The 19,805-nt window shown below is 40.9% G+C and overlaps 1 protein-coding gene across 2 annotated transcripts in view; it reads right to left on the bottom strand.

Moving 5' to 3' along the window:
- The window catches only part of Rfx7 (regulatory factor X7), a 98,227-nt gene extending 79,907 nt beyond the window's left edge, over positions 1-18,320 (bottom strand). Inside the window, exons 1-2 of one of the 2 annotated variants that reach the window (XM_042281244.2) lie at positions 17,908-18,320; positions 17,594-17,759 (exon numbers count right to left, since the gene is read on the bottom strand). In XM_042281244.2, coding sequence (XP_042137178.1) covers positions 17,594-17,754 — 161 coding nt within the window. In that variant the 5' untranslated portion in view covers positions 17,755-17,759; positions 17,908-18,320. The remainder of the gene's footprint in view (positions 1-17,593; positions 17,760-17,907) is intronic. The other variant, XM_042281243.2, reaches the window with a different exon arrangement.
- Between the last annotated feature and the right edge of the window lie 1,485 nt (positions 18,321-19,805).

Genomic DNA, 19,805 nt, shown 5'->3' with positions numbered 1-19,805 from the left:
GCTGCCTATAGGTCCTGAGAATCAAACCCAGGTCCTCTAGAACAACAGTAGTTCTAATTCTCAAATCATTGCTTCAGCCCCAAACCTTGTTTTTTAAGACAGAGTTTCTCAATGGCCTGGGACTTGCCAAATAGGTGAGGCAAACCCAGGAATCTGATGTCTCTACCTCTTTAGTGATGGGAATAAGCTTGCACTACTATACCTGGCCTTCCCCCACCCCCATCCCCTTTTCTTTTCGAGAGGTCTGGGGATTGAACACAGACCTCAGGTGTGTAAGGCAAGCACTTTTATCAGCAGAGCTGTCTAACTAACCCGACTCCACTTTCTATACTCTTCTGGTGTATTGTATTAGTAGGCTTTCCATCACTGTAACAAAATACCTGGGGTAATCAGCTTAATAAGAGAAAAGGTTTATTCTGAGAGAGAGGCTCAGACAATCCTGAGGTTCCAATACCAACTTCAGTGGCAAGGCTCCAATGATTGAACATCTTCCAAGTAGGCTACAGCTTTTAAATATTCCATTACCTTTCACCTGTACCACCAGCTGCAGATAAAGCCCATGAGTCTTTAAAGACATTTTTGATCCAAACTGTAGTGGGTATCAACTACATTTCCTTCTATTTAGTCTCTTTTAGTAGTATAGCCCTACAGTTTGCAATGTAACTAAACTAATCCAAGTCCACTTTCTTTATACTCTCTCATAAGACATCATTCCCAAATCTTCTGTCTCATCTACTGAAGCACTGTAATTTACTTTAGTTATTCATGAACTAAATATGAGTTTATCCAAGAACTACTCATAAATGTATTATTGCTGTTATTATTTTGGACAAAGTCTTATGAGCGACATCAACTTAAGAAAAATAAAAATTTTTATTCCTTCTTATATTTCCTGTTCTTCTTTTATGTAGATCTGAGTTTCTGACCTGTATCATTATTATTCTATTGTACATTTCACATTCCTTGCAAATCAATTATATTAGTGACAATTTCTCTTAATATTTATTTCTTCACTTTTTATTATACTAGTTTCATATGTATGTGGCTGCACATACCATGACACAATACGTGTGCAGATCAGAGGACAACTTCTAGGGTACAGTTCTCTCCTTTCATCATGTGTATCCTAGGGTTTGAACTCAGAGGCTCCTGAGGTCTGCTTGGTGGCATATTCTTAGACCTCCTAAACCATCTTGCTGGCCTTCTCTCTCCATCATTTTGAAGGACAATTCTGGTAAGAACAGAATTCTGCAGTGGTGTTTTTTTTTTGTTGTTGTTGTTGTTGTTTGTTTGTTTGTTTTGAGCATGGTTTCTTTGTACAAAAGCTCTGGCTGTCCTGGAACTCACTTTGTAGACCAGGCTGGCCTCAAACTCACAGAGATCCACCTGTCTCTGCCTCCTGAGTGCGGGGATTAAAGGTGTGCACCACCACTACCCTGTGTTTTTGTTTTTGACACTAAATATTTCACTTCACTCTCTTTTTTGCCCGCATGGTTTTGAAGAGAAGTCTGATATAGTTTTTACTTTGGGGTTTTCTCCTTGGAATTCTTTCAAGATTTTCTGACTGTGATTATCTGAAAATGAAATAAAATATGCCAAGGCATGTTTTTGGTATTTAGTCTGCTTGGTTTTCTTTGGGCTTCCAGGATCTGTGTTTTGGTATCTAGTCATTAATTAACTTTGGAAATTTTTCAAGACATTATCATGTCATATATTTTTCTCTATCTGACCCCCCCTTCCCCCGCCTGAGACAGGGTTTCTCTGTGTAACAGTCCTGGCTATCCTGGAAATCTCTTTGTGACCAGGCTGGCATGGGACTCAAGAGATCCACCTTGCCTCTGCTTCCTGAGCCTACTTGATAGTCTAAAACATGTTATACCTTTTGTAACTGTAACTTCTTTTATGTTCTTTTTTTTTTCTTTGCATGTCAGTTTTGGAAATGTCTTGGGATAGCTTCATTTTCATGATTCTTGCCTCAGTCATGTCCACTCTATCAATAAGCCTCTGTCAACTACAGTATTTAGTAGATATTCATGGTCCTGTGATTGAACCCAGGGCCTGAGCACGCTAGTCACTTAAGTGTACTACTACTGAACTAGCTATATCCCTAACCCTAAGGTTGTTTATTTCTATCTTTTCCTTTGGGTTTTCTATTCCTATGCTTATCTACCTGTTATTGCATATTGTCCAGAACATTACTCACCGTTCAATAACCATTTTAATCTTTACCCAAATTGATCTGGATTACCTAACTGCTATGCTTAGTTCACCTCTTCAGACTTTGCTTATTTTGTTTTTACCTTTTAGCATGTCTTGTATCCTGCTGAAGACCAAGCAATGCTATGGAACAAAGGCAGAGGGTCTCCGTAATGTTTGCATTTGGCAGAAATTAGACTGTGTTTACCATCTGTTACTCTGTGGTGTGATAGGCTAATATGTTGTTGTTGCTATTGTCCTTTTTGTCTCCCCTGTTCATTTTAGGCTTTCTTTGAGATTCCTTAAACAGGCGTAAGGCTGACAGTTCTTTCCGACTTTCTCTGTGATTATACAAGAGCCCCACTGAGAGGGTGACAAAGTTTAAAAGGGGGCACTCTACTCCTATCACTAGACCTTAGTCTTTCAAAGTCTGAGCTGATTATTTCTCTTCTCCTGAATCAAAGACTAGACAGAGATGAAGTTGGGTATTTTCCTTCCTCCAGGTTATTTAAGCTTTGGTAAAAATTCAGTTGACTGCCAGGTGGTGGAGGCACATGCCTTTAATCCCAGCACTTGGGAGGCAGAGGCAGGCAGATCTCTGAGTTCAAGGACAGCCTGGTTTACAAAGGGAGTTGCAGAGTAGTCAGGACTGTTACACAGAAAAACCCTGTCTCTAAAAACCAAAACAAAAAAACTCATCCACTTGATTAGGCTGTGGTAAAACAGTTTCCTCTGAGGGCAGGCCTTGTTAAAGAGAACAGGCAGCTGTGAACATATTGTAGAATAGGTACTTTTCTCTCCCCCCTGCAGGAAGCACACAGGGACTTTTCTTCATCTTCACTGTCAGAAGCTAAAGCTCCTACTAGTATAACTCAGGACCATTTGGCTCCCAGCCTCTCAGACAACACCTTTTTTAGAGTATTGCTGCTTTTGAATTGCTGATTTGACCTGAACATACACAACACAACCGAAGATAAAGTAAAATTATATTCATGAAAATTAAAATAAAGGAATTATTAAGTCCACCTTAGGTACTTGGGAATGATTGAGAATTGCTGTATTTTGGATTAACATTTTTTCATAAATGAAACTTCTTATATAATGATTCTCATATTTAAGTTTGAGGTGTTGAATCACCTGGAGGACTAATTAATAAAAGACTGCTACCTACCCCACCAAGTTTCCATTCAAGTGAATCTAGGTTGGTGCCTCAAAATTTGTCAGCAAGTTTTCAAGTAATGTAAGATACCCATAATTTAAGAAATTCTGCTCTAATATACTACGTAGAATAGAATAATTATAGCTGAAAAGTTGTTTGCTTTTTAAAACAAATTTTAAATGTTTTATTTTATGTGTATTAGTAGTTTTACTTCCATGTATATATGTGCATAATATGAATGTCTGGTGCCTATGGAAAAGGCACCAGGTCTGCCAGAACTGGAACCAGGCACGGCTGTGACCCTCGTGTGTGCTGGAAAGGAACCTGGCTCCTCTGCAATAACACAAGTTCCCTTAACTACTGAGCCATCTCTCCAACTCCTGAAAAGTTTTTTAAAATAGGAGTTAAAAAAAAAAAAGACAAATAAGGTTTGGGATCACAGGTGGCAAATTTTATGAATTAAACATTTTAGTACCTCAGCATTCTTTACCTATTTAATCATTCACTCCTCCCTTTGCAGATAAATCTACCTCCTCCCTCATTGGCCATCACTCAGATTTTCTATGCCATCTTTAGACTCTGACCAATATGAAATGTCCCCCACAGGTTCATGTGTTTCAACACTTGGCCCTCAGCTGGTGGGACTATCTATGGAGGTGACAGATCTTGTAGGAGGTAGAGGCTAGCTGGAGAAAAAGGAGGTTGCTAGGAGAGCAGGTGACACGATACCCTGGTCCGTCCAACTTCAGCCTAACTTCTCTGGTTCCTGACTTGTATTGTCTTAACAAGCAGCTGCTGTAAGCCCCAGCCACTAGAGCCCAGCTGTTTCAGCCACCATGCCGTCCCCACCATGATGGGCTGGACCACCCCAAACAAGAACCAAAATAAATCCTTGCTCCCCTAAGCTGCTGTCAGGCATTCTGTCACAGAGATAGAGAAACAGGCAGCACAGCGTGACTCAGCACGTTGTCTCAGTTTTGTGGCCTGTAGTCTAGGTAGACAAAACCTTATGTCAGGACCAAATCCTCCAACTCAGTGTTAACCTAACTTCAAAATCCCAAGTGTATCTCCTGGGAACAATCTGTTGTGTACTTGTATGAAAGGCTACTGAACTTGAGTCATTTGCTCAGTAATTTAAAATGACCTTTAACAAGGTTTTTCTTTCTTTTCTTTTCTTTTTTTTTTTTGAAACAGGGTCTCACTATGAGCTCTGGCTGTCCTGAAACTCACTATGTAGACCAGGCTGGCTACAAACTCATAGAGATCCACTTGCCTCTGCCTCCCAATCTCTGAGATTCAAGGCACCAGGCCCAGCTTTAACAAAATTTGTGTGTTTGTGTGTGCACATATGCCATGTGTATGTGGGTGTCATGGAAACCAAAAAAGGAAATCATATCCCTTGGAACCATAGTTACAAGCAGCTGTAACCACTCAATGTAGGTGCTGGAAACTGACCTTGGGTCCTCTACAAGAGCTAACAGCAGGTGTTAATTGCTGAGCCACTTCTCCAGTTCCATTTACTCTGTAATTTTAAAGAGGGGGTCAACTGCTCGCACTTGGGGGGGGGGCATACATTATTTTATGATCCAGACACAGTGAAAGAAATGGCACTCACAGAACTAAAAGTATTAGTAAATAGTTACTTTCAGTTTCACTAATGTAATATAAAAGAATCAAATACTATAAATCCTTTACCATGTAAAATGCAACATCAGTTTAATAACCTGTTTGGGGAGGAAATGACACATTAAATATACCAAATGTACAAACATTAATACATGGGGAAAACTAAGTGTCTATGAGACTAGAGACTACAAAAGATAGTCATTGGTTATCTACCACTAGATGAAAAATAAAAAGATGGCTGGGCATGGTGGTGCACACCTTTAATCCCAGGACTCAGAAAGTAGAGGCAGACAGATCTCTGAGCTCAAGACCAGCCTGGTCTACAGAGAGAGTTTGAGGACAGCCAGGGCTACACAGAGAAACTGTCCTGGAAAACCAAATAAAATAAAAAGGTACAAAAAAATGCTGTCACCAGATTCAAATAACTACAGCATAGGAAGCAGGAAAAAGTTAAGAGTGATTAAGTATTTAATCATTTGGAACTCACTATACAATATGAAGTCAAGAAAATGCTAATGTGGACTAGAGGAGCACAAAAATGTTTCCTTAGTACAAATGATTTTGGCTGCAACTTCCACAAGTGTTAAGCTGTGAATGGTAGAATTTGGAGACAAAGGTGGAGATTCTAGGAAAGATATTCATCATGAAAAAAAGCAGGACAACACACAAAGCTAATATTAATGTACTTGTCAGACTGAAGCAGATGCTAAAATACTGGAGAACATCAAAATAGGGTTGAACTAGCCGGGTGGCAGTGGCACAGGCCTTTAATCCCAGCACTCAGGAGGCAGAGCCAGGTGGATCTCTGTGAGTTTGAGGCCAGCCTGGTCTACAGAGCGAGATCCAGGACAGGCACCAAAACTACACAGAGAAATTCTGTCCCGAAAAACAAAACAAAACAAAAAAGGGGGGAGGGGTTTAGCGAACTGTATGGCAGTTACATTGCCTGTAGACCTTGTAAACCGAACGGAAATCTTTATACAGTATGGTGAACAAGCAAGTTCACCTAGTATTTAAATTTGTAAGCCTATGAAGGACACTTCACATTCAAATTCTAAAATTCTGCTTCTGTTCCCTCCATCCACCGAGGCTCACAGCTATCTCATAAGGAAAAATGCATCTAATCCAACTTCTAGAGTTCCTAGTCTTAACCCAGTTCAAAAATCCTTAGCCTCTTTTGTAACTCTATGCAGCCACTTAGTTATGAGCTCCCTCAAATTCAAATCACAAACTACACGCTTCAAATATACAATGCCATAGAATAAACAATCTATTGCAAAGTGAAGAATGGAGAATAACAAGGAAAGATTGGATCAAAGCAAGATGGAAACCCAATAGGGCAAACAGCAAAACTTGGAGCTAAATGTCTGGCATCAGGGGGACCTGGTGGTCCCTATGGCCCTGCTATTTGCAATACACATGGCCTGTCTCTTGGGTGTGTGCAGCTTTCTGCAGCAGATGTCCCATGCTCCTGGTGTTCACAACATTCTGGTCTGCTGCAAACTGGGTTCCACCTCCACAGCTTCAAACATAGCTTACTAAGAAACTAGGAGCTGCACAATGCCTGACCTCACAGGACTTTCTCTAGAATCTTGGTACGAGTCTCTTTCACTCCATAACTAATCCTTGTACTCTGCATGTCTGGGAAACAGTGCCACACGGATAACTCCAAGTTCTGTTGTTAGCTTGGGATGTGGCCAGGCCTCCATTTACCACAGCTCAGCAGCTTCTAGTGCCTGAGGGGTTTTAGCAGAAAAAAACACTTCTGCCATCTTTGTTTTCCAAAGTATCCCCTGGAAGCCATATTTTCTTAGGCACTATTTATTTAAATTGTATGTTTAGGTGTGAGTATGTGCACAAGTACAGGTGTCCACAAAGTCCAGAAGAGGAAGTTAGATCCCTTGTGAATCTCTTGTCGATGCTAGGAACTGAATTCAGGCCGTCCTCTGCAAGAGGAGTACGTTAACTGTGAAGCCATCTCTCTAACCCCCAACCCCCACTCTTTTTAAAATAAAAGTTTTTCAATTATGTTTTCAGTTTTATTACACCCCTAAGCCTTTGTTGGATGAGACCTCACTATCAAGGTACATTCTCTATTTATGCAGTGCAAAGTGCTCAGTTTCTTTGGTGCCCATCTCTTTAACAGTAAATGGTCATTGCATCTGTATGTGCCTCATCTCTAAATATGATTATTTCCTTTCTTCAAAAAACTGCACATTTTCATATCCTTCTGTTCACTTTCTGCTTTCATTCATTATAAATCTGGGTAAGTGCAATGAACAAAAACCATGTCACAATGTCACAGCCTGACACTAATACTGTCCTGAAATTCCTTCCATAAGGTAGATTAAAAAAATCCATTACTTCTGAATTCAGCCTCATTCAAATTTTCAGGACATGCACAAAATATAGTTAGTTGTTTTTTTTTAATTTTTGCAAAATGTTACAGAGATGGCCTCTAGCCCAATTCCCATTAAGTGTCCTTGTTTGCCTTTGAAACTTCATGACCATAACCTTTGCTGTCTTCATTTGTGTGGACATTTTGGTCTTCCCAATTCCAAACAGGATGGCACATTAAACACTGCTTATAGTTCTCTACCGTTTCTCTAGCTCACAGCTCTAAAACTCTTCCACATTTTTCCTGCAAACCAATTCTGAACAACTATAAACCAAACAGTCAGATTCATTACAGTAATGACCACACTCTCAGTGTTCATTTTCTGTATTCCTTTTCTCATGGCTATGACAAAACAATGCAGGGAGGAAAGGTTGTTTGGGTTTAGGGGTCAGAAGTTTTAATTACATTGTGGTACAGTTCATGATAGTAGGAGTGTTTGTCTGGGACTCCTCCTATCTCAGCTGCAGGCAGGCAACAGAACAGGACTGAAGCAAGGGCAGCCTACGACCTACAGTGATCAGCCTCTGGGAGCAGGCCCTCCGTCCTCAAAGTTCCACAACCTCCCAAACAGAACCACTAGCTGTGAACTTGACATCTACATGCATGAGAGACATTTTAGACTCAAATAATGACAAACAGTAACTATTACTACTCTTAATAATACAGGTATAGAAGGCTAAAGCACTGAACTATAGTTTTGGCAGTGGAAATAAGAAAACAGGAAGAAGTTTAAGTTATACTACACATTAGTCAACTAGATAGGTAGTAAATATTGGACAGAGGCATGGTCAGAAAAAATTAAATGTGCAACCAACATTGTCAAACTAATTTAAAAAAGATATAGTGGTTTCTATTATCAAAAGAAGTAGATAAAAAACAAGGGCAAATTGAGGCCATAAGATACCAAGGCACAGAGAAAGACTGTTGTTAAAGTTTGGGGCTGGAGAAATAGCTCAGTGGTTAAGAGTACTTATTGCTCTAGAGAACCTAGATTCTGTTCCAGGACCTACTTGGTGACTCACAACTATCTGTAATTCTAGTCCCAGGGGATCCAACACCCTCTTCTCACCTACATGGGCACCAGACATGCAAGCACATGGCTTATATTCATACATGCACGAAAAATACTCATACACATAAAATAAATATAAAAATATAAAATAAAATGCTAAGCTTTTTAAGTAACAACCTGTACTTTAGTTCTGTTGCTTAATGCTCATCCATACCCATCCTTTTCTTCCCTGTTACTATTTTATGTTTTTCTTCTACAGATGTAAATCAAAACTTAAGTAAGAGAGTTATAATTAGCTGGTACTACCATTTATATGTGAGAACTATACTCCTTAAGTTTTCCAAATACATTGTCTCCCAAACTATCTCCCTCTACTTACCTACATTATTGGTAAGGTTCACTGTCATCAACAGCTCTAAACCTGATTCATGACAGAGAGAATAAAGAAGTCATAGTAAGGATCTTTTAAGCAGTAAGTTTAAATCTATAGTTTATCTTGTGATTTTTTTTTAATAAGCCCACAACCCTGAGCTTTCCAAATAAAAGTGCTTAACGTTCTCGTTTAATCCCTCTCTTATCTATCACTTATTTAACCATTACTGCATTAAACAAAATCTTACTTTTATATGTAAAACTCAAGTGGGTAATGTTTTAAAGACTAGGATAGTGCCCTATTTTCAATTTTCCTATGCTTTGCATATGGGAGGATTACAATAAATGTATACTGAATTTACTTTTCCGTGGTTTCTTGCTTTCATGAATTTAGGATTAATCTTTGACTTATTTCCTGGAAACTTTTAGATGCAGAATTTGACCAAATGTTGCTTGCTAATAGCTTTCGCTTCAGAAAATGGGGATCATATATTTAATAATGACTGTGATATTTTCTATCATATACATTTGCCTTTGATAGCACTAATGACCACAATCAAATTAGGGAAATGATTAATTTACATTAACTGAATCATTTTGTTGAAATACATTTTCCAGGTTCCCCAAAACATAAATTATACTTCAAGTAAGATATCACAAAAGTCTTACGTAATTACATTTCTAAATTTCATATCTCTATAGCAAAAATATAAGTTGTAGACCTCTCTATATATAAATAACATTTTACTGTTATACTATATATTGCTCAAGATATTTGCAGTGATGGCTTTGCTTCATATATATTTAGTCCCTACCGTTGAACTTCACATATTAGAAAATGAGAATGCGCCGGGCGTGGTGGCGCACGCCTTTAATCCCAGCACTTGGGAGGCAGAGGCAGGCGGATCTATGTGAGTTCGAGGCCAGCCTGGGCTACCAAGTGAGCTCCAGGAAAGGCGCAAAGCTACACAGAGAAACCCTGTCTCGAAAAAACGAAAAAAAAAAAAAAAAAAAAAAAGAAAATGAGAATGCTTCGTTTAGTTAGACTGTGCTTTAAAAAGACACTAATAAAATGAACTTATTTCACATAGTAAATCAAGTCTAAATTATCAAGAAATATTAAATAGCAACTTATACGAGGTCCTAAGTTGGTGGTTTATGAACTGCATCGTATATCAGCAGGAAAAAAAAAAAGGACAACAGAAATGAAGAAAAAATGGTCACTTAGTACAGTGATCTTCTATTCTCATTTTGTACCTCTTTGACAATATAAAATAAGACAGTCATGGAAAAACAGGAAGCAAACACAAACCTAAGTGCTCTTCATGCTCAGGTATTGAGTGTGCCTGTTGGGGTGGGGTATGGATGTGTTCATGTGTAGTGTGCATATGTGCATGCAGGTGTGCAAGGACATGAGTATACTCATGTGGAGGCTAGAATTTGACACTGGATATCTTCCTGAATCAATCATCACCTTTGAGACGGGGTCTCTCGGTGAACCTGGAGCTAGTTCACCAATTTGGATAGGGTGGCCAGCCAGTGAGCTCCAAGCAGCAGTCGTTATCTCTGCAGTCCCAGCAGAATATAAAAGTACTGTGTATTACCCGATCCCGTTACCCAAACTTAAGACAACAAATAAATTCGAATTTTTTTCCTACAGAAGGCTATTTTGGAAAAGATGGGAAATCACACCCTATTGACTCGTCAACTTCTTAAAGTTCATGGCATAACAGACTGTAGTCTTTCACTATACAACCTCTCACCCTCTCAGTTCAGTACCCCAAATGGAGATTCAAACAGCAAGGAGTATCAACATGTTTTTGGTTTATTCTCACATACAAAGAAATATAAAACCTCACCTCATACAACTTTTGTAATATATATAAATCTACTATAATAGATGCTTAACAAAAACACTGTAAAAATTAATTGAAACTCATGATCTATTTCCTCTTGTAAATAGGACACATGTAGTTCATAAAACAAAGAAAAATGTTTACTTATAGCCTCAAAAAACTATTAAATCATGTTTGAATGTTTTTATTTATGTGGATTAAAGTTAAGTGCTAACTGTGTTAGTCTTACAGTTAGCAATCAAGAGTGCGTTGACTTTTATTTCATTGTCCTGTTCAGAAGAGGAAGATTCTTCCCCTACTGGACAATGCTGTTCATCTTTAACCTGACCTCTTAAAATCCTCCAGTAAGCAAATGCCTACACAAAGAGAGTAACAGAAATGGAGGCAATGGATAAGAGTGTGTGGTTTTGTTAGGGTTGCAGAGTAACCATCTTACTGCCTTGTTTTTAAAAAGACACTGTTACAACAACTCATTAAAATGTCTATTGTGAAGTTCAACCTTACACTAAATTATTCTGAAAATAATATACAACTGTCTTGTTTACATTAGCAATTTTTAAGAATGGCATTCATTACTGCCTTAAAATATTTCATTAGTACCATAAGAAGAGGTTTCTATGTGAAATGCTTGTAGGTTTAAACAACTTTATTTAAAAAAAAAAAAAAAAAAAGGCAAAAAAAGCCCCTTATTGCTATCTCTCAACCAGCAGCTCATAGTCTCCTCAATAACTGGGATTACTGTGTAGTCTAGCATATTTGTATATAATACCAGCTCTTAGAATACTTTAAATGTTATACGTTTTCAATAAATATTTGCAGACTTAATCTCATGTAACAAAACACTTGTACATGGTAATAAGAGAAGAACACCTTCAGATAGTCCTCCTGGGCTAACACCCAAGTAGACACTAGCAAATCCTAATAACCTGTTGACTAAAAATGTTCTATTGACCGTCTATGATAATTATATTAGTCTTTCACTGTGCTTATACTATGTTTTATTATTGCTGTCAATATTACTTTAGCAGCAGACTCATAATTTAAAAGCTAAAAGAACCTGCAAGGTCATTCAGTATAACTCTCGTTTTATAAATGAGGAAATAATGGTGTACTTTTTTGCAGAATCCATATTTTGACATGTGTCTTTTCCTTCCTTGGTCGGTCCCCAACTGAATAAGAGAAGTTTCACTTGCACATTTTCCGCCCTAGGTTAACATTACAGCAAATGAGCATTCCTTAAATGCCAGTGTTTATTCAGCATAGCACTCTGTAAATAGCAGTTACTCATTTGAGTACTGTTTTTTCTTAAGTGTTCAAATTTTAGTGACTGACGATGTTTAATATGTTTTCAAAATTTTAGGTAAAAGCAAGTTGATGTAATTTTTATTCAAAGCACACCTTTAATGATGAATAAGATACTTCTGTCCTTTCTACCAGCTCATTTCCCCCCTAAATCTCTAAAAACAGTAAAGAGACAGAAGCCAAATCAGACTGTATATACCATCACTCAAGAAATCTTCTAGGAGGGAGAGCTAACTGGTCAATTATTTAACATATACATATCATTAGTTAAGTTAAATAGGACCAGAAATTTGACAGGTTTGAAACTGCTTAACTTGCCTTTTTGGATGACAAGGAAGACAATTTCTTTCTGGAATCAGAGCCACTTAGTGCTGGGACACAAACATCAGAGTTGGCCTCAATACAGACAAACAAAAGTAAGCCAAATCTTTTCTGTGCTGATTATAGAAGACTAGCTGACTTCAGGGTAGGGAGAGCATTTAACCAACTAAACTAAAACATGCAAGACAAAAAAGACCCTGGGCTTAAAATAAACTAAAGATATGAGCTACTTAACAGTCCATGTTTCCCACTAAGGTTGGATGAATAACAATGATTTCTTACAGCGCTAATAAACTGCATGGCTCAAGAACAAAATGGAACTAACTACTGAGTTCTATGCCAGAGAACATACAACAGGACTAATATGGTATTACTATGTAAATGTTATAGAGCACCATACTCTACACTCAGTGTATTAAAATGGAAATGAGATCAATCATTTAATATTAAGATGCTTATTGTCATAACAATAAGATACCAAAACAAAATTAATTTGGTATAAATGATAATTTAGAAAATATTCAAAATAATCCATAGATTACAATTTTAAGTCTAAAATACACCAGATCAGAACTGAATAAAGACAAGGAAGTCTTGATCCTCCAACACTATCTCCAAGGTTGGCTAATAAATCTAGAAATTCTACAGCTTCCCTGTCATTCAGTTTTGTAACATAAAATGGGTAGAATACTGATACATCTTACTGTTTAAAGACTTGTAAGGTTTTAACTGAAGATAATTCTATTAGAATCTGAATATTCTGAGTACAGCATTAAAATATTTTCTACAATAAAACATTAGGACTTGTTTAGATTTTTTTTAGGTGAAAGTTTATCATCTAGGTTACAACCTAATAGCAAATATGAGTCACTCCTACCCATGTACATTTCTTCCCTCATTCCTTCCTTCCCTTTAATGCAGTGCCAAGTGTCTGGGATAACCCAGAGCCTTATACAAGCTAGGTAAGTGCTCTCCTCCTAAGCTATACATCCCTAGACCATGATCTATCCCTTTTTTGTTTTGGGACAGGGTCTCTTTTTGTATTTCTATCTGGCTTCAAACTCAGGGATTCTCCTGTTTCAGGCTCCCAAGTGCTGGGATTAAAGGTGCGTGCCACCGTGTCTTAAAGGTAACTAAGTAAACAGAAGAGATCCCAAATATTGTATTCTATTTGTTTTTTGTTGTTTTTTTTTTTTTTTTTTTTTTTTTTTTTTTTTTTTGGTTTTTCGAGACAGGGTTTCTCTGTATAGCTTTGCGCCTTTCCTGGAACTCACTTGGTAGCCCAGGCTGGCCTCGAACTCACAGAGATCCGCCTGCCTCTGCCTCCCGAGTGCTGGGATTAAAGGCGTGCGTCACCACCGCCCGGCTGTTGTTTTTTTTAAAAAAAAATAATTTAAATTTATTTTATGTGCATTGATGTGAAGGCATCAGATTCTCTGGAACTGGAGTTACAGACAGTTGTGAGCTGCCATGCGGGTGCTGGGAATTGAACCTGGGTCCTCTGGAAAAGCAGCCAGTGCTCTTAACCGCTGAGTCTTCTATTTGTTTTTTTAAATTTCAATTCTATAATGGTTTCCAAAAAAAAAAATCTTTTAAAAGAAAAAGAGGGATCCAAGTTTGGTACTGCATGCCTTTAATTCCAGCACTCGGGAGGCAGAGCCAGGTGGATCTCTGCGAGTTTGAGGCCAGCCTAGTCTACAGAGTGAGTTCCAGGACAGGGACCAAAACTACACACAGAAACCCTGTCTTGAAAAAAAAAAAAATTGGCCAGGCGGTGGTGGCGCATGCCTTTAATCCCAGCACTTGGGAGGCAGAGCCAGGCGGATCTCTGTGAGTTCGAGGCCAGCCTGGGCTACTAAGTGAGTCCCAGGAGAGGCGCAAAGCTACACAGAGAAACCCTGTCTCGAAAAACCAAAAAAAATTGTTGTTTAAATTAAATAGAAATTTTCAGCAATGTAAATTAAAGAAGTTCATATTTCAGTTGGCTATGGCTTTGTTTTAGGTTGTCAGTATGAGTCTTCTTTTAAAAAAAAAAGAGAAGCTGAGGCAGTAGGTTCATGAACTCCAAGTAAGACAGGGTCACAGACCAAAACCCTGTTCAAAAAACCAACAAGAAAAACTATGTGTATCTACTATTTTAATACTCTCTTCCTTCATCCCTTTTAGAAAAAGATTATTTTTAAATTATATTATCTATAAAATATAAATAACATTCTTACAGCCTACTCAGAATTAAAACACTACAAATAAAAATCTTTTCAAGTGAGGCATATAACTAATTTGAACCTTTTGTCTATGGAATGGGAAGGAATAAAGTAAAGAAACATACAGACAAGAACAGTCAGGTTTGTTAACTTAGGCACAATTTGAAGATATTCACAAGCATATTAATACAAACATAACACTATCAAGTTAACAGTATATGTTCTAGAATTACTTTAAAAAGCTACACTATTTCTAACTCTTGAGAAATAGTTTTAATCTCATTAAATACTACATCTTTACATTGAATACTTATTCCTTTTTTTAGAGACATATTTAATGCTTGAAATGCAATGGAATACTTTTATCAATTAGCATTTAATAAATGGAATAAATTGTGAGCCAAGATAATAAATAACTCATTGTCCAGCTAAAGGCCTACATCACATACTATATTTATATTTGTAGAGTAGGAGGGCAAGTACAGACTTGTTTGTGATCTGCAAGCCACAGTTTAGAAACTATGATCAACTAAATGCAAAACCCAGTTGATAATTTTTAAATGCCACATTTCTTTTGAATTTCATTTTAACTCTTCATAATGGTACCGAAGGGCTGACACAGAAACAATACAAAACTGACCATCTCTCAGAACATTACAAGATGATTTTTAGAAATGGTGGGAAAAGTATTGCTTAAAAATATGAAACAACATGCATATAGAATTATAGTTATATCTATTAAAACATTTTAATTCTTTTAAAAATATTATTTTTTAGATAGTAGCAATGAGCAAGGCATGAAGTGTATGCCCTTAAATCAGAACTTGGAAGGCAGGAAGGCAGACAGGACTTCTGAGTTCGAGGCCAACCAGGGTTACATAGTAAGCCCTAGACTTAAAAAAAAATAAAAAAATAAAAATGGAACTTTCACTTTTTAACATCTGTATTTTATATAGTTACTTGATGAATAGTATGAATCCGTTCTTATGGAAGAATTGCAATTCTATATTAAATATGGCCACTAATGTTTTTATCCATCATGGTTGTTTATCATCCTCAAGTTTTAGATATAAAGGAATAAGGAACAATTTTTGCAAATGGAATTACTAAAGTTGGAAATGAAATGCTAGTATGTCATTACAAAATGAAGACACAGAATAGTACATTTTGATATTAAGATATGTGTTTGCTCATTAATTTTTCAGAGCCAAGTCCAAAATCTTAAGTGTACTCCCTCTACTTGAGAAGTTTTTTCATTTTCAAAGTCAGCATAGCTAAGTTGTAATAGATGTGTAAATATCATTACCAATGTGTGCATTAAATTTTGATTTAACAAAATAAATAAAAGGCACTCCACCATCATCATCATCGCAACATTGTCCTCAGTGCCCATACAACTCACTCTTTCTGTGGAATTACAAAGTCAAATCCTTCTCCTTTAATGTTCTCATAATAAAATAGTGTTACTAATTCAACCTTTAAAATTTACCTTTCTTAAAAGACTTGAGTCCTTTAACTGGGATGTCCCTCATTTGAGGCTAACAAACAAGGGTATTTTACTTCAATTCCATCATGGTTTCAGGGGCCCTAAGTTACATTATCCAGTGATAAAACATCTGGCTTTGTGGAACTCAAAGCCAGAAATTAATCATACCTTTATTTATTTAGTACAGCTTTTAAAACAGGGTGAAGGTATGTACCTACTGCGGTCTCCCCCACCCTGCCATAAACACACACACATACAACCTTCACACATCTAACCTATTCAAGTTGCCACCTAACTATTGTCAAAGTCTTAAAAAAATTCCTTTTAAAATAATTAAGTTTCATATTAAAATTAAAAGCGAGACATTCAACTGTCAACTACTGTGTGGTGGAAACTAGTAAAGCCTGCACTGACCTACTTCATATTAGCATCATGATGGAAGCATGCCAGGAAAATAATGAAAATTACTATATAACAACTCTTAATTTTATATTTAAAATTGGTTACTGTCTTGAATGTTCAAATGCTGTACACAGAATGCCAGTTGCTTTATGATACCTTTGTCTTTAAATTGCAAGTTTTGTTATTTTAATAGTCATATTTAATGATGAACCTGCTAGATTCATGCTCAAAAAAAAAAAAAAAATCAAGGCTATTTTTTCCACATCATACTTAACTCTATTTTAAAACTTCTATTAAAAGCAATCTTAGACCAAATTCCAACTATTGCTTTCCATTTTAAAAATAGTACCACGCTTTTTAAAAGTCAGTTAATAAAGAATCCTACAAAATAATGCAAGTTCACATTCAGTGCACATTTGCAATGGTTCTCATAGAAGATGGACTTAAGTCTGGGTATTTATTAATATCGTTATCAGTCTTTAAGAGTTCAATTAACACTGAAATATAGCACATTCCCATACAAGAAATACAGGACTAGTAAAGGATGTTCCGTCTAGTTCCTTTTTAATAATTACACAAAAATGGCAAGATGGTTTACATATTTTTAAAAAATGCACTTTACTGTGTAAATTACCACATTAAAATAAAACACTTAATGCCAAAGCGGCATTTCCTTTATAGTCAATGCAAAAGATAAATTCCCGAGAAGGGAAATTCGGTTCGACAATAACGGAGGCAAAGCCGTCCACACACAGCAGCTATTCCAACTGAATGGAAAAGACACGTTAGGTTTTGTGCTGCATATCAATGTTGCGTACAATGTCTTGTTTGGGCAAAATTCACAATACACTCCTCTTCCTCCCTCTGTGACTACAAAAGGAGTCAACACATTTCACGTTCCAAGTTTCCAATTCACGCCACTCTCATGCCATGACTTAATCTTGACCCATATTTCCCTGACTGTGGGTGGGAAAAAATGCACAAATAACTTGTTTATCTGCTTACAATCGAGGAGGGGAGGGAAGCACGGTGTGTGTGTGTGTGTGTGTGTGTGTGTGTGTGTGTGTAAGGAGACCACGGGTGGGTGCAACCTGCCCCCTCCAGAGGTGCCACAGCCGGGTGCACGGCAGTGGCACCCCACCTTCAATGCATGCATCACCTCCCCTTCGGATGCCGCCGCCGCCGCCGCCGCCCCCCACCCGCTTTGCAGCAGCAGTGTGCCTAGGCTGCTCTGCCCCGGCGATGGAGGATCCTCTTACCAGATGGAGTTCTTGATCTTGTGTTGCAGAGCGCTGGCCTCTGTCCCTGGCAGCCCGGGCACAAGGGCTGGCAGAGCCACCCCGGGGTTGGGGGCGCTGAGGGGAAGCGGCTGATGGGCATCGGGCGGCTGCGGCGGCGGCGGCTGTTGTTCCTCTGCCATCGCTGCTGGAGGGGAGGGAGGGAGGGAAGATGGGGGCGCGGGGAAGGGTGAGGGAAAAGACGCGGAGGGGAGGACGACGAGGGGAGGAGGAGGGGGAGGGGAGGAAGAGGAGGAGGAGGAGGAGGAAGGAAGCTGGATAAGCTAGGCCTATACCCCAGGGCTCGAGTGAGTCGCTTTCGCCGGCCGCCTGAGGGACATCCCCGGGGAGACCGAGCGCCTCCTCACGGCTCTCCTCACGGTTCCTCTCCCCGGGTTTTTTTTTTTCCTTTCCTTGCGGTTCTCGTCACGGTTCCTCTCCCGGTTTCTCCTCACGGCCCCGCGCGTCACCGCGGCAGGGGCATGGCGGCGCCCCTCAGCCCCCCCGTCAGCGGCCCGGGGCTGGGGGGTTGGGGGGAGGGCGTCTGAAAAAACGAGGTCCGTGGCCAGGCGCCCCCCTTCCGCCGCCCTCCTCCAAAAAAAAAAATCCAACCCGACGGGTCTCTCGGGGGGCCTGCCTGCCCGGCCGCCCTCTCCGCCCCCCCGCCCCGCCCCGCCCCGCCGGGGGCCTGGCGCCTCCGAGCTCCCCCGCGCCGCTCGCTCGCTCGCTCTCCCGGCCCCGCCGCCGCCGCCGCGGCCGCCGCTGCCCTGCCAGCCCCGAGCAGCCCAGCGCGCGCAGCCGCACTGCGGCCCGGCGCAGACGGCACACAACACCTACCGCGCGGCCGGGGGGCGTGGACGCGCGCGTGTGCGGGCGCGGCGCGGGGGCCGCAGGGGGGCGCGGGGCGCGCGGGGCGGAGCGGAGCGGCCGCGGGCCGCGGGCCCAGGAAGCCGCGGCGGGTCGGGGGGGGGGGGGGTGGAAGGGTTGGGCGGCTGCAGGAGGACGCGAGGACCGCGTGGGGCGGGCGGGTGGGTGGGTGGGGAGGAGCGGGCTCGCGTGACGGCGGCGGGGGTGGGATGTGTGTGTGTGTGCGTGGGAGGGAGGGGGGGTGGCCCCGTGCGACCGCGCGGCGTGCAAGGGAGAATTGATTGCTTCCTCCAGCGTGGAAGGTGAAACGAAGCAGCCGCACGGCCGGTCCCCCCCACCCCGGTCCCCCACGCGCGCGCGCGCGCGCCCGCCCACCCGCGCGTGTGCGTGCGTGCAGGCGTGCGTGCGCCTCCCCTCCCACCCGGCGGGCTGGCTTCCTCCCTCTGTCAGCGGACCGCGCTGGAGCAGGTGAGAGCTTCGAAGTCGACTCCTCGGAAGCCTCCCCTCCTCTCTCCTCCACTCCCCCCCCTTTGACTCCCCCCCCCCCCCCAAGAAGAGCCAGCGCCGCGAGGTGATTCGGGTCTGGGAGGAAAATGGCAAGTGAGGAGCTGGTGGAAGTGTTTCCTCGGTCGGGCATTCAAAGCCCTCCAAATCTGGCCCCACTTGAGCTACCCAATCACAGCCGCCTCCATCCCCCCTGCAAGAACTCCCAGCGCCAATCAGGGAAGTCTCCATGCCATCCTCGGCGCGCAGCAGATTCATTCTTCCTTGGTGCCTTTGCCCATGCTGCTCCCCACCCCCTTGCCAGGGGTGCCCTCCCTGCTTTAAATTCTCAGTTCAGCCCAGGCTCCGAGACACAGCTCAAGTCGCAGCTTGTCAGGGTCCCTGGCAGCCAAGGCCCCTCCTGTTTCTCAAAGAAACACATGTAATACAACATGGAGGCTCTCAAGCTTCGGCCAAGAGCTCGTCCTTTGCAGCCATCTAAAGCCACCCCAGCCGGAGACTGCCCACCGCTCGCCCTCTTGCCATTCATGCTTAGAGAGCTTTGCTGGCTCAGAGTGAGACTGCCTCCAACAAGTCAGTCCTCCCCCGAGAGTTTGGAAGGATTGGCTTGTCTAGGTGGGGCTGGTCAGGAAGGCTAAGTGCCTGGGTGGAGAAGAAGACAACAGCCCAAGCCTTTGGCACCAGACGGAACAGCTGCGCAGCTCTCCCTGACCTTTTTCTGGGCCTGTGGCTGCAATGAGCCTTCCAGCTCTGAACTTTTCTGACCGTGTTTCTGTCGGACTTCTACCTGTCCGATTTTCTGGCCACTTTCCTGGGTGGACTT

Source organism: Peromyscus maniculatus, chromosome 7 (genome assembly GCF_049852395.1).
Source record: "Peromyscus maniculatus bairdii isolate BWxNUB_F1_BW_parent chromosome 7, HU_Pman_BW_mat_3.1, whole genome shotgun sequence".
NCBI classification, from domain to species: Eukaryota; Metazoa; Chordata; class Mammalia; order Rodentia; family Cricetidae; genus Peromyscus; species Peromyscus maniculatus.
The sequence above is the reverse complement of the archived record's forward strand: the minus strand, read 5'-3'. Positions and strand labels throughout refer to the sequence as shown.